The 15,952-nt window shown below is 35.1% G+C and overlaps 2 protein-coding genes across 2 annotated transcripts; both read right to left on the bottom strand.

The window, feature by feature from the left end:
- Positions 1-74: 74 nt before the first annotated feature.
- On the bottom strand, positions 75-1,022 carry LOC107487037 (transcription factor bHLH131). The gene is made up of 2 exons (XM_021141852.2): positions 804-1,022; positions 75-524 (listed from the first exon to the last, which is right to left on the bottom strand). The coding sequence occupies exons 1-2, from the start codon at positions 1,020-1,022 to the stop codon at positions 75-77; spliced, it is 669 nt and encodes a 222-aa protein (XP_020997511.2).
- Positions 1,023-6,618: 5,596 nt separating this feature from the next.
- Positions 6,619-15,891, bottom strand: LOC107487262 (GPI ethanolamine phosphate transferase 2). The gene is made up of 18 exons (XM_016107883.3): positions 15,725-15,891; positions 14,733-14,914; positions 14,549-14,648; positions 13,756-13,800; positions 13,459-13,626; positions 13,306-13,390; positions 13,114-13,220; positions 12,757-12,837; positions 11,685-11,737; positions 11,506-11,608; positions 10,450-10,593; positions 10,011-10,107; positions 9,606-9,831; positions 9,410-9,503; positions 8,239-9,243; positions 7,802-7,894; positions 7,395-7,678; positions 6,619-6,982 (listed from the first exon to the last, which is right to left on the bottom strand). The coding sequence occupies exons 1-18, from the start codon at positions 15,764-15,766 to the stop codon at positions 6,838-6,840; spliced, it is 3,054 nt and encodes a 1,017-aa protein (XP_015963369.1). The 5' UTR covers positions 15,767-15,891; the 3' UTR covers positions 6,619-6,837.
- Between the last annotated feature and the right edge of the window lie 61 nt (positions 15,892-15,952).

Raw genomic sequence — 15,952 nt, forward strand, 5'->3', positions numbered from 1 at the left:
GGAGAGAGTAAATAAATAATCTATCATCATTAGAAGTCCAAGTTAAGGTTATATAACACAGTAGCACACAACAATTATTGAGTAAAACGCCTCTTTTTAGGGACTGGCCTTTGCATGAGAGTACTGAGTGTCCTCTTGAGAATCTCTTCACCTTTACGATCACCATTGGAATCTTTGACCCACAACACAACCCTAGTTCTTCCTCCAACATTCACCATCTCAGCCTTTACAACCTTGGCTTCCACTGACCCCATTGCCTTTGCTATTGTTGACATCAATCCTGGCTTATCCTCACAATTCAATGTAGCCTTCATTAGATCCTCTTCATGTTTTAGACTCCACTTGTCTTCCCAACTAGGAAACACATCATCATTTCTTGGGCTACAAGCTTCTTGCATTTTCTTCTGGTTAGTAACCTTATTCATTTCCTTCTTTGAGCTACTAGAAGCTTCCTGTAGAATACTATTTTTTCTCAAATTTTTAACTATTTCAATAGTAGTTGCCAATAATGATGCCTTGTCCGTCTGTTAGTTGATAACACAAAATCTATAGTTAGCAAGCTTATCACAAAATTATGTAGCTGAAAAAATTATTTATGAGAAAGGCAAAAATTCACTCGATGTAGCCAAAAGAATTATTTGTTTAAAAAAAAGTCCAAAGAAATAAATAATTGTCAGTAATATATTTTTTTGTAGACAACTTAAGAGTTTAATTTTTCTTTTATTATTAATAATTTTGTCATCAACATCTTATGTTAAGAGTAAAAAAAAAGTGCCTTGCATAATATATAAAGTACTACAGACTTTGGTTTTATTTTGGAAGAGGTTTTTGAGGGCCTCATATTGAGTGTTGATTCTCATCCTGCGTCTCTTTTCTGCTTGACTGTGTTTTACAGCTGCTTGTTTTTTGTCCGCTGCCTTTGATCTTGGCTTTGTGAAGATGTAATCATATGGTGTTATTGAAGAACTCCTTAGAATTTGAGCTCCAGAGTAATAGTGATTTCGAACTCGCTGCATGCCCATGTTCTTCTAAATATTTTACCAAAATAGAACAAAGAAAATAATACTTCCAGTGTGATAATAAACAAACCTCACCTGTGTTAACGGTACCATAATTCTGACTTAATTCTGAAAGGTGTAAGATACAATTGCCACAAATCAATGAAGGTTGGAGGTTTCTACCCTTGTTGCAACAGGAGGAGTTGATTGCAAATGCAAGCTATATATAGAAATAAATTATGCAAGGAAAACTTCCATCTAATTATAGCGAATCCGAGATTAATTATAACATCATCAACATTTTAAGAAGCAGATTCCGAACTTTACTCCAAAATCCTGGTCATAAATTACTTGATTTGCACCCGCCTTCATCCTATACATTTTAATTTACCTGCCTTTTTTTTTTTCAAAAAAAAAATTGTGTTTATTAATCCAAGTGAAATAAGGCAATAATATAGTTGTGATTTAACTTCTATTGTGGCTTAGTGTTGTTGGCACTATAGGGTGCTTGATGTCACTGCATGCATGAAAATTGAAAAGCATTGTGAGATACACAAAATTTTAGAATAGTTACTGCTATAAACTCTGGATTATAAAGCACATATGGAAAAATTTTAGGTATCGGTGTTAGCTCGGACACGAGATGATACTGGCAGTGGCACTCTGGCAGAGATGGAGGTGGGTGCTTGTGCTGCCTCCTCATTCATGCGTTTTTTTTTTTTTTAATCAAAGTTGAATTAATTACCAAATAATTCCACTAATTCTCGAATCTTCCTTTATTGATTGAGATATAATTAAATTAATTTAATTAATGCCAATTAATACAATATATCTCAAAAGATGCCGATAGATTTATTAGAATAGAATAGAATACGAATCTACCAAAATAAACTAAAATAAGGAGAGTAACAATACAGTGTAATTCCCTTTTCATTTATATTCTGTCACACAACTATTTCTTCCCTGTGCTCCATCATTTACAAAATCAAAAGGCTTACTAGCAGAGATCTGACACTTATGTTTAGCTTTATCAGTTTTGAGTAAGCACAATAGAGGACTTGACTAAATTAGTATCCTAAAACATTGACTTAGGTAAAAGGAAATTTCAGTAGACACAACAGACTCAACAAAATTCTGAATCACAAATAACAAATGTTCTTAAGGCCATACTGCACCATCAAAATAAATACTAGGGGAAAGAATACAGCAGGATGATATTTTCAGGCAAACAAAGAACTACAAATCAATAATACTTAAGAAGAAAATCTCAGAAAAAATACACATATCCCAAGAGCATATAACGTAAAGTGACTAAAATGAAAGATCAACGAGACCTAAAAAATATATAAATTCTGAATTAAACATAAAAGATGGTGAAAAGAATGTGGATTCCGTTGAACTAAAACTACACACATTTGGCTTAACAAATTTGTTTGACTAACCTAGAAGAAAGGAACTCACTGTAAATACAGTTTATGAGGTGAGTTCAATTCAGTGATACTACTCATATACATGTCCTTGCTATTCCTAGAACATATATAGTAAGCAACAATGCTCCTGGAAACATGAAGCTGAGAGAACCAACCGAATCTTGTAGAAGCTCTCTCAGTTTCAATTCATAAGAGACCTCCTTTGCAACCAAGCCAGAAGAGAGAAAAAATCAAGTACCCCTACTTTCAAAAAATCAGGTAGTCTTGCACAATGCACATACAGAAAAACCAATTCATTCAAAGAACATACTGATCATAATCAGCAACGCGACTAAGATTTTTGTATTTTTTTTTTCATTTCAATTTCAGAAAGGGGCATTACAAAAATGGTAACATATACACGAATGCAATGCCTCCTAGTCAAAAACTATACTAAGTTCCTCTTTTCAGATTTTTCTTTTGGGAACCTACCAAAAGCTGTGCACAAAACTAACAATAAAAGAACACTATATGCTGCCGCCTACACAGTGCTCCTACAACTGCATAAATAAACAAGGCAAAGGTGCCAAATTACCTCTCTTCCTTGCATAATCAGTCGCCAAAGCGAACGCCAACAAAGATATCACCATCATCCCCTTGTGTAAACTCCAATTCACCACTGTCGTCGCCTGCATCCATATTCAAACCTAAATCATTATCAGCATCAAGAAACACTCCTTGCTGCTTCCTCATCATCCTGTTCCCAACCATCTTCTTTGCCACAGTCTTCACTCTCATACTCCCCTTCCCATTGTTGTTATTCCCAATATTATTATAGCTATTCCAACGCAAATCCACCCTTCCATTGTTGACATTCCCCTGAAGAACCATCCCATCATTCCCCACATCATTACCCTTTCCAAAATCATTATCTTCATCATCATCAGAGATATACACAAAATTTTCTTCATTCAAGTTCTTATTTTCCGGCTTCTCCAAAACCTCGTAGTATCTCAATGGCACACTCGCGTTGCACTTATAGTACTCCCTCCTCTCCCCCTGAACCACCGCCGTCTCCTCCCTTACCGGAGGCTTCACCGGCACGCCCTGAAACACTTTCTGGCAATCCTCACACCTCAAAGCACAATCCTCGTACGCCTTCTCGTACAAGTACATTTTCCAGCAGTACGGGCACACCGTCCAGAAAGTGTCCCACATGAGCGGCGGCTGCTGTTGTGGCTGCGGCTGCTGTGTTGGCGGTTGCTGCGGCTGAGGTTGCTGCTGCGACAACAGTTCACTCGCGATTTCGAGGTCGTAAATTTGGCGCCTTTGGGGGTCAGCGAGAATGTGCCAAGCCTCGGCGAGGCACGTGAGGGCTTCATCTGAGAGAGGGAAGGTGTTGGTGTTGGTGTCTAAGAGGAGTGCAAGCTTCTTGAACTGCTGCCGAGGGAGGGAGAGATCGCCGGCGAAGTCGGAGGAGCTGAGCTGGAGGAGGGAGTACCAGTCGCGGCTGTGAGCGGCGGAGAGGACGTCGGAGATGGCGATGATTTTGTGGGCGACAGTGTGGTGGGAGGGTGGGAGGCGGAGGGCGAAGTCGCGGGCTGTGGAGAAGCGGCGGTGGGAGAGCATGGCGGTGCATGCAGCGATTAGGGTTTCAGCATTGGAGTCCCCCGGAGGAGGAGGAGGAGGGGGAGGGAATGCATTCATGTTTGGGAATTTGTGTGTGTTTTGTCAGAAATTTGGGGATTTAGGGTCCGAAGAAGAGATTTGGTGGGAGAAGGGTGTTTTGGTAATTTGATGTGGCGTGTTTGCTTTGTAGGAAAGTGAAAATGTGCCTTGGTTTATATAGGTGCGTTGTTGTGTACTGTTATGGTAATAAACGACGTCAACGCTGGTTGACTTTACAGGACCTATCAGTCATCAGTGTATATACTATATACCCGTTGGACTTTGTATTCTATCCTTGACTGCCTCCCCAATTTGAGGATCTAAATAAATACACCTTTTTAGAAACTAAATTCATGAGGGAAAAAAACTAAATTATATCTAAGGCTGTATTTGTTTCTGAGAATTGGATAAGATAAAATATTAAGAACAAAATATAAAAATAGAAATATAAAATTTTATGTTATTGTATTTTATTTTGTGATAAATTAAAAAAAATTATAAAAATTTAATTTATCTCATTTTTTTAATCCAAAAAAATTGAGATAAAAATATAATAATAAAAAATTAACAAGAATAATAAAAAAAATAAAAAGATAAGTTATATCCATTATTAATGTCTCTGTATCCTTTTTATTAGGATGAACACAAAATACACTGATTTAATATTTTTAAACACAAAATTTCTGTCTATATTTTATCTGTCAAATACAATTTTATATTTTTGTATCTCAGTCTCAGTGTCCCATAAACAAACCAACCTAAATGTTTTAGCAACTATTAGAATCAATAACATTTTTTTCTCTATTTATTGTATTGAAGTAATTTAACAGTTATGCATACCAATTACCAACTGTTTCTTTTTCTTGCAATCTATTGACCCATAATATAGAAATTTTAAATATTGTTATGGCATAGAAATTAGTTTTTTAATTTTATTTGTTCTTACCTTATCACTTATTTATTTTTCTCCTCTCCACTACTAAGGTCTAGAGTTCAAACTCTAGAAGGTGTATTTATGAAAAAAATATGATAAATATGTGAGGAGTGTGTGAATGTGTTGTGTACTTAAGTTGAGAGTTGTCCAATTCACTGAGGTACTTAGGATTGGAAGTTATCCAATCCAGACAAAAAAAAAAGTAAGTTAAAAATAATCTCTATATAAAAAATATAAAACAAAGACTAACTTTAAATTTTTTAAGCATTTGATCTAGTGAAAATACTAAAAACAATTTATTTATCCTCTCAACCAATATCCTTAGAACAATCTTTAGTCAAATTTTTAAACTAAAGATAAAATATATTTTTTCTTTTTAATATTCATGATTTTTTTAAATATATCTATAACGCTTAATTTTGTTTAATTTTGCTTTCAACATTTTTTATTCATTTAATTTTATTTTTAATATTTCTAATGTGTCAAAAGTATTTTTGAAGATTTTTTTATTGTCTTTAACATTTTAGATGAAATTAACATCTAAAAATAATGGGCACAAATAAAAAACATTAAAGACAACATTAAATAAATTAAATTTTAAAGATATTTAAAAAGTAACAAATATTAAGAATAAAAAAATGCTTTATTCAAAAATTAAAAAGACAAATACTTTTACAAAAATACTATTTAGCCAATAATTCTTATATTAATCAGTCTTTATAATCTAAAAATCAATTATATTAATTTCATATATCCACTTTCTAAGTTTAGTTAATTAACTTGTAAATCAGATTTAATTACTGACTTAATTTCATATTCATTCCTAAAATCTCTCTCATTGGTAATGTTACGATGGGGTAACTGGAGATTAGTGGGCTGGATCCGTAAGATTGGCCCAATCGTTCGAGGGGGAGGCCTTCTGACCCTAGTTTCCGTCCGAGAGGCTCCGTCCGACTTGTGTATGTGAGAAGGAATGGAAGTGGTATCTGCAAAGACACTCCGATGCCTAAATCAGCAAGGGTCTAAGCAAGTTTAGAATATGGAAACTTAGAGATACCTGAGAGGTGTCAGTATATTTATAGTGGTGAACCCATAACCATCGTTAGAGTAGTTCCACCTTTTATGGAGGATAACCGTCCCTTTATCTTATGAAAGTTAAGATATAACTTCTGGAAGTGGGTTGAGAGATTTTAGGGGCAGTTACTTAGTGAAAGAGGGGTTATCTGCCAGCTAACCCTCATTCCCGACTTCCTTATGGTAGAGTTTATATCGAATCCGACCTCTTGGTGGAAGTCGGTTGCGCAGGAAGGCCAACCTGTGGATTGGACCTTTTTATCTTATTTAGTCTTGAGCCTTAGTGTTGGGCCAAGGTATGAACAGGTAACTACTCTTACTCTTCGTAAACACCCATAATAATCGTTTTTAGCCTTTCACTGTTTTTAGTTTTTAACTTTTGTTCTCCCGTAATCCTCTTGCACGCCATTTCTTCTATTTTTCTTATCCAAAAAAGAAATGGTTAATGAATATAAATATTTTGTTAAGTTTCTCCATCTCAACTTATGACCGTCATTAATAAGCGTCTTTTTGTTGTCTTATGAACATTCGAAAAGAAATTTAACTTCTTTTTTCAAAAATAAAAAATAAAAAACAAAACATATCTTCCGTTTTCAATTCCTTCATACAAATTTCAATCAATTCCGTTTTCAAAACTCAACTTATGAAAACAGAAGGCGGAAATGTAAAATAGAATACATAAATAAATAAATCAATATTTACCTAGTGCTTAATCCAGTTAGAAGAGTCAAAATTGCTTTTCTACAGTTCAATACTAATCGCGCGTACCATTTTCCTTGCTAGTTATGCGGAAGCTCTTTCTCAGATGAAAAAGCACCACATATGTATGACTCACTGTTGCAGCTACAATGAAGACCCCAATATACACACAGGCCGTTGCAGCACAAACATAAAGGTACCTACAACACAAATTAATGCTATAAGTTTCAAAAGTTAAATGAAATATAAGATAAACATAATATCAGAAAATGATATGTTAAAAATTTTGGTCCCTGAGTTTTCACTGACTACTCAGTTTGGTCTCTTAGATTTTTAACAGTGAATCAGGCTGGATCTTCCGTTGCCACCAGTCTATTCAATACCGTTAACAAAGTGCTGATGTGGATATCAATTGCCACTGTAGCACCAGTTTAGACCAGTTTGAAATTTGGTGAACCAGTTTAAACCAATTCACAAAATAAACCCATCATCCACCACCACCTCAAAATTATCCCTTGTTATTACTCATGGTTAAAAATCAGGGATCAAATTATAAACGGTACTCTCTGTTTCAAATTTCAACCATTCATCAAGGATTCAATGAATACTCACTTGGGAGAAAAGACACTCCATATAAATAAATGGTTCCTCATCATCAGCAAGACAATAGTGTATGAAGTCAAGAGAACAGAATTTATGCTCAGAGGAACTAGACAAGGAAATACAAGAAGATTCTTGAGAATTTCTCCGGAATTTCCCTCCTTGGTAACTGGAAGATTTATTGACATCTTGATGGAGATGTACATAACCATACTAAGAAGGAACAGCATTGGGGATGCATAAGTAATCATGAACATTTGAACACCTGAAAGGAAGGTTGAGTGACTTGAAATTCCCTGCAAATTAATAGTAATACCTTGATGAGAAAATGGATATCACATGGAGCATTAATGTATTAAATGCGATGCAGGAAATCATGCACTCTTTGAAAAGTAGTACAAAAGATGAGGAAACTTTACAATAAAAGCTCCGGCAACATCAATGGTAGCTAGCGTGTTGCTGTTCCCAAGAGCAAAATGTCCTGCCATTCCCATGCTGTACAGCAATGTAATCTAAGAAATGCATAGTATCAGTACTGGATTTCGATTTTCAAACCCATTCAAATCTCACTGCAAAAATAAAATAAAAAATGCATATCTATTTTGCTGAAATATCAAGTTAACAACTATAGCTAATTCATATTTTACAAACATTCAATCTTTAGCACAAAGTCAGGTCAAAGATGAGAACATTGATAGCTCAATAATTGACAGATATTCCACAAAAAAACTTCACCTCGTGATTATATAATCCAGTATTTAATTTTCAATGACAGTACTGCACTCTAGAGCCCAACGTCAATCTACCATCAAAATATTAACCCTAAAAGCCAATATTCATAAAACCTGTAACTAACCTCAACCCACTGATTATGATGTAGCCATGAAGAAAAAGTTTGCATGCTGGCCACAACTTGAACATAGAGTAAGAAAACCGGCATTGCATTCATGGGATGTTGGAGTAACAACTGCAGAAGACACCAGGAAGTTACGTACATGCACCCCACCACGTACAAGCAATCTTTTAACACTAAATTTGTTGCCATGCTCTGAGTCTCAACAGGAGCAGCATCATGTACATAGGAGTTCCATCTCGAGGACATTTCAGGAGTCTTAATGGGAATAGTCCATGGCAAAATCAATGCAACTATAACAGAGATGGTTCCATGAATGGCATCAAATATTTGTATCGATAAGGTAGTGTCCTTGTTGTCTATTGCAGAGAGCTCTGGATGTTTCAAGAAATGTTGCAATATCAAAAACCCCGACACCAACAAGCTCAAACCAGTCACCATTACAACTTTCATTTTGGACTGCATGAAGTACAATACAAGTGCGGCTAAAATGATTATCATAACACATGATGCTAGACGAATCATTGTTATATAATGATTGCCAGCCTGTTCAAGCCACTTTGAAATGTCAGGAAGGTAAGTCCAATTCACACCACCTTGATGCCAGCCCCTCAAAATTCTTCCACAAAAAAGAATAAGCAATAATGAACTCATTTGGTAGCATCCTGATATATTTCGTCCCTTTACTGAATTGAGATGATCATGTGGTTTATTAAGTTTCGATGATGCTATTGATTTCCGAAGAAATAACAAAATAACGGTAGCAGTTAGAAAATGCCAAATATAATGCTCTTCCTCAACCATGGAACTCGATTCCATACTCATTGCAACGATGATGATGCTAAACAAGATGAAAACCTCATCCAAATTCCATTGCTTCATATTATTGCCAGCATCTTGTATTCCCCCAGCAGGAACTTCTTTGTGGATGATGAATACATGTCTCAGAAGTATTAAGGATGATGTGATCAAAGCAGAAAGTCCAAGAACAAGTAAACTCACTGGTTTCTGCACAAATTATATTGTATAGAGAACAGAAAGTGAAAGAAAACTTTAGAGAAGCACTGAGGCATAAATCATACAACATGATGGCATCCCTTAATACTAGCCATATATAAAACATTATTTCAGCTTATCAAGGTCAACAAGTTTCAAATCAGAAGGTTATGCATACATCAGTTGCTTTGCGTGATAGCCACTCATGAGCTCTGCTCAAAAACTCATTATATGCTGCAGTAATGCCACTGTAGCCTTCTCCATGACTAGACCTAAAAGATAAATTACAAATGGAATATTTTTTAAGAAACATAGTTAATAAATATTTGTTCAGGAACTTGTTAAAAACTTGGTACATTAAAATTGCAGTATACCTGTTGGCTACTTTAGCCTTCCAACCATCATGAAGAGTGGCGGCGTTTAAATACAAGCAACAAAACAATTTCTCGTCACTACCTTTGCATTCACCAACTGAGGGTCCACCATCGGAAACAAAGCCATCACATGGAAAATTTCTGCAAGACAAACCAGGCAACTGTGCTTGAAGTAATCTGAATAGCTGCCATGAGTTCAACTGCAGTGCCCTCAACTTTTGTTCATCTAGTTCACCGAGAAGCAAAAAGAGAAAACACAAAACGGTAAATATTGATAGTTTTGCTGTTATGAAACATATTATGCTTGAATAGACAATGAAGGCAGATGGCAAAAAATTCTCTACCACCGTCCTATCAGTGTGTGATGAACAGACAGACAGCTATAGAGGGATAAACAGAACTAACCTGTCAGAGAGTCCATCATTTGGGAGATCAAAATGCCAATATTATTTTTAGGTATTGGCACACCAAAAAGTAAAGCAAGTGTAGGTGCAATATCAACCTGCAGCACAATAATATAATAAATTTCATATATTTAACTTCCTAATATGCAGGATGATTAGTTAACTTAAATGATGTATTCACTATATTGTCAGTGATACAGTGGTGTAGTAGCGGTTTAGGTTCAAAGATGGGAAACAAGCCAACAAGAATAGTAGTTAAATAACAAATTAAGTTTTAGTAGGAAGGGTTATGATTCATGAAGTTGGCCTATAGAAGAGATTTATTCATGGCTTGGATTGGTTTCATCAGCACATTCAAGTCAAGGAGAAGGAAAGAAAACTATCAATATCTGTTAGAGCTCAAGGGTAAAGCATATAAGCAAGAAGTATAGTTTCATTACCTGAGATACTGTGTCATGATTGGAGAATGCATGGTAAGAGGCATGGTTTTTCAGGCCGATAAATAGAGCTAGTGAGTCTGTCTCCTCATATGTGAAACCACCATGATTACCAGTCTCAGTCATTCCATGGTCACTGACAACAACCTGTGTAAGAATTTCCAGCAGACATTAATTAAATTTTTATTTATGAATGGAATTCATATCTATAATAACTAATAAGCAATGATTAATACATTTAAGTTCTATAATGCAAACCGCAAAGTAATGTCAACCAAAATATTCTAGATTCAATTGATACCAAAACTACAAAAACACAATACAAATATGTCTTCGCGAAATTACCATAGAATTTTCACATGAAGACAAGGGCCATTTGTCAGTAAATTAAATTAGTTCTTAAAGCATGCTTGCAGCATAACTCAAGCCAGCGTTTTACTCCTTTAAAAGCTTACAACAACAACAACAACAACAAAGCCTAATCCTACTAGATGGAGTCGGCTACATGGATCAAATGATGTGATAACTCCTTTAAAAGCTTAAATAGATAAAATCCAACGGCATATGTCCTGTCTTCATACTAATTACACTTGCTAGCTCCAAGCCCACTGCTAGGTGTACACAGGTCATATGAAGATTTGGTTCAGTAAAGTTTTTTGGGGAGATGCTTGTGCTTTTCAAAAGGACAACCACCTCGTTTTGTGTATTAAATAAAAAAGATCACGTGCTTTTACTTGCGGCTTTTAAAAGTCTGGGGTGCTTTTGAAAGCACCTAAAAGAGGTGCTTTTCAAAGTTTGCGTGTGCTTACAAAAATTAAAATGTCTAATATAACCTCATATATTAATAAAGATCCAAATTTATCCATATATTTATGTCTATTATAGTTTTTTTTTTATTTTAAAAAATTATTTTACCAAATGCAATTGTTGTTCTTGTACTTATTAAAAACCATTTTTAATTTGATTTGTGCTACAGCATTTAGAAAGCTAAAAGCCTTACAAACCGGACCGAATTCTGTAATCCACAATTAAAAGAGTAACTGCAAAATAGTGACAAACCAGAAGTGTCTGTCCCTGCTCTTTTCCTAGGGTTTGAGAGGTCTTCGTATGAATCATCTTCACCACTTCATCCATTTCAGAAAGTTTTGGAACCATTAACACACTGAAAGTAATTCCAAGATGCTTAGAAACTGAATGAGGTTACGCTAATAGAGCATAGAATGAATTGGCGGCAATACCTGTTGCGGCCACCGATATGTCCAACATGATCCAAGCCTAGATAATGAAGAATCTAAAACAAACTCAGTAAAATGCGCATATAAAATTAAAAATTAAAGCATCATGTAATTTAGAACAGCTAAATAAGAAATATCGAAGAAAAATGCAAAATCACATTATACAATTATAAAGAATCCTTATAGAACAAAATGGGTCTCAAACTTTCACTAAACCAACAATTTTGAGCTTAGGTATTTAATATCTGCCTTTTAAAATCAGTAAATCAGAGAAATTGTTGATAACCAGCAAACTGTGAGATAGAGTATGAAGTAAATATAAAAAGTAGAATGGTATCAAATACTTTTAACTTAGAAGTAGAATTGAATCAACTCATTTAATAAAAAGAAGTACTAATCAGAATATGCCTTAACTCCAACTTTGATTATAATACTTGGCAATTGACACGTTAGAAAACAATAAACAGTAAAGTTGACATGGAAAATTCAAGATTTCCAAGAAGAGATCCATAAACAGGGCTAATAATAAGTGATTATAGCTTAAGAAAATGAAGAAAAATGTCTATGCAATCAAAGTCCAAAAAAATAAGAAAAAATAAAAACTGTCTTTGTTTTTTTAATAATCTTCAAAAACCCCACTGTAAAAAGTTCAATAAATACTGAAAGTATATTTGAAATACTATTGCCATTTCAATAGTTTACTAAAAAATAAGTAAGCGAATAGAAGCAAGCTTCTAGAATGAATGAAGGGACTTAGAAACATGCCAAACCACGCACGAAATGCTATAAAAATTGCACAGTTGACAATGAACACGTATCAGAGACTCAAAAATATGCAAAAGGTACCCAAAACCAATGTTCATAGGAAAACAACTGCTACTCCTTTGACGGGAAAAGAAATGCAAATAAGGAAATAATAGTAAAGCATATGGCTTCTCTAAATTTCGGGGGGCAGGGTGGTGTTGAGAAGAAATTTTTAACCAGAAAGAAGTGTACAAGTTTGCCAGGTGAAAAATAACACACAATTCAACAACATTAGGTAAGACCAAATTATGAAGTGGTTACAATTACTAACCAGAATGTTCCAATCATCTCTGCTAAGCTCTTCACCAAGATGTCGAGACACATTTTGGTCTACTTGCACAGTATCTTTAACCTGCGGCAACAAGAATTAGGAAATCCAAGCAAAATAATGGATTAATAATATTCTTATATTAACTTATGACCAATGAAAGAACCTACTATGCAAACAGACACTACCATGTACCATACAAGTAAGAATTTACTAATGCAGTCCACCAATGGAGCTAAGAGGTGTAACAGAACTCTTTTAAAGTAAATGGCCTAAAGTGTTTCTGATGGACACAAGAGTGCTGGATCTTTATGGGGAATGAAATCATGTCTTTATGCTTACATGTAATGGAATACTTACAAAAAAACTGCCAACTCCATCATGTCTTGCGAAAAAACTAGGAAACAACTTTAGCCATGTATCATCACCGTGCATGACCATTTTCCACCCAATCTTAAAGAACTGTGCTGCAACAAAAAAGTGAATTTCAGTACCAGTTCAGAGAAAAATGAATGATATGATCATGGTTGCTGCAACTAGACAATGACTAACCAAGAAGATTGTCATCTAAATAAGCCTGGGTATTAAAGTTGAATGCCACATCCAGGAAACCACCAATTGCTCCAGAAACAATTGCCTAAAATGCCAATACCATAGATGTTAGGTTGTGCTTTTGTAATATCACATAATCACAATGGCTCAAACCTTCAAACGAGGCATGGTAACGGTTGGAGCCACAGCTACTGCATGATATCCAACAGCCATACCATTTGCCAACAATGACTGGGTATATGGCATGGCTTCCATAAAAGCCTTTCTTGGAGGCTTCCCATTCTTGCCAAGCACAAATTCTGCCGGAAGAGCATCAATTACCTACAATAAAATGATTTGATGTGAAAAACTAATATATTTACTGATGTCTAGTGTCATGGACAACCATAATAGATAATGAACAAATAAAAAATCTCCGAAAATAGAGGAGACTCAAGCAACTTCACATACCATTAAGATGAGTCGATCATATGGAGGAAGGATCTCAGATACTTCCTACAAGAGAACAATTCTAAGTTTCTCAGTGAAAACAAAACCAGTACCAAAAGCACAAAATGTACTAACTAAATCATCTGTATGAGTAAAACAAAGTCTCTTAATATCACATTCAATCCTAAACCTTGCCACATAAAATACAAGTCTCTTAATATTCCAAAATTCACCCAGAAGCTAGTAATTATAGAAACAAACAGGTGACTTCCACTGCAATTCAAAACAGCATTCCTTTCTGCTCCAATGAACATCCCTATTTCCCAGTCTCGCCTATCTTCGATCAACATTTCAGCAACCAAACTTAAAAGAAGGTGCCATCTTGAGCCTTCACCGGTTGTTATTACAACACAACCCAGTCTTATAAACTTAAATTGTATTAGAAATGAAAGGCATAAAATCATTTAATAATCCCAACTTCATATATACAACTCACAATACACTTTTAGAGAGTACAATAAATACACAGTAATCTACTGCAACTAGTAATGACTAAAATCATTTCGCACGGAAAACTTCCCAAATGGCATGGATGCTAGCCAAGAAACCCCCTTCATACACACTGCCAGTATTTGAACCCTAACTAGATGTTTAAGTAACCCTTCAAAAATGTCAGCTGTGCCACTGCTCTTGGCTAGTTGGTTAGCTAAAAGCAGTTAACTTCCAAACTTGGTATCTGCAAACGAAGCTACAATTTACATCGGCATCTGCAATCGCATCCACCGAGAAAACCGAAGAAATCAAAATGGAGTACCTGATACAACGACCTGAGCCGATCAGGAGGCAGAGAAGCCTCGCTCCGATTTGAAGCGCCACCAGCGTTGCAGGATGGAGGTCGGAGACTCTCCAAACCACTGAAAAAAAAAGAATTGAAATATGAGGGATGAATATTTGGCGGGAAAAGAGGTTTGGGAGATCTGAATGGAGAATGGAAGTACCTGTGGCCGGAGAGGGTGGGTTTGACGGGGAAGAAGGCGAAGAGGAAAACGGAGAGGCCGAAGAACTGCAAGATGACTGCTGCTACGGTTATGAGTGTTAGCTTAGTGCACGATGTTCGAGGCACCGACATTTTCTTTTCTGAGTGCGAAAGCAATGAATCAAAGCATCTGCTTCTCTGCCTCTGCTCATCATATGTTTGTTTTTATTTATTTGCAACAAAAGTATTGATTTTGAAAATCGACCACGGAACAAAAGTATTATGTTTGTTGTGAAAAAGGAAAATGTAATCATTTTTAATATTATATTCGTATTATTTTCTAATTATTAGGTTTTTTTTTTGTTTGATGTTATTAAGCTTTCATTTGGATTCTGTCACAATACAAAAATACGGAGACCAAAACAAAAAAGGAGCTTTATAAATAGTTTGATGTGCTCTTGTTGAGATATTTTTTTGGTGAAAAAAATAGTTTGATGGTAGCGTATGATAAGAAAGGAGGACCCTTTGTTGGTGTCTACATATAAAAGAAACAAAAAAAACCAAGTTAATTGGTTTGGTTTTTATCTACGTATATAAAATGATGTAGTAGGCTGAAGTCGTTCTACGAGACAGTATTTTTAGCCATGAGATCATGATTAGTTGTTCTTTGAATCAAATGATACAAGTCTTTCAATTCTCAAAGTTTCTTGAATTTTTTTCACTGGGCCTCTTTTCAGAATAGATTTGGATTCTCTAAAATTTGAATTTTATTTTAGAGAATAAAGTGTGATCTCTCACCATTTATTTTATAGTAAGACCAAGAATAAATATGAGAGAAAAATCATTTAAGGGTAAAAGATCATACTTTACCCTTTAAAGTACAAATTTAAAATTTAGAGAATCCAAATTTTTTCAGAATAATATCACCAAACTTCTTTCCAAACAATATGTCTCACAAAAAATATCACGAAAAGTTTGTCATTTAAATTTGAGTCTTACTGAAAGGAGAATAACCTGTGCTGTATTTGTGACACACTGACATATATCCATTGTCATGGAGAGCTACATTTTGCACACAATCTCAAACGTCCTTGGGCAAAGCCTTCAGCTTGGGAAGATTGACCCCAAAGAAATTGGAAGCAAATCTTTCATTCTTTTGTGCTAACTGCTAACCACCTTGCTAGCATCATATCGAATTGTTAATCTCATTACCTTCAATTTTATTTAAAACAGCATTGAACG

Source organism: Arachis duranensis, chromosome 5 (assembly GCF_000817695.3).
Source record: "Arachis duranensis cultivar V14167 chromosome 5, aradu.V14167.gnm2.J7QH, whole genome shotgun sequence".
NCBI lineage: Eukaryota > Viridiplantae > Streptophyta > Magnoliopsida > Fabales > Fabaceae > Arachis > Arachis duranensis.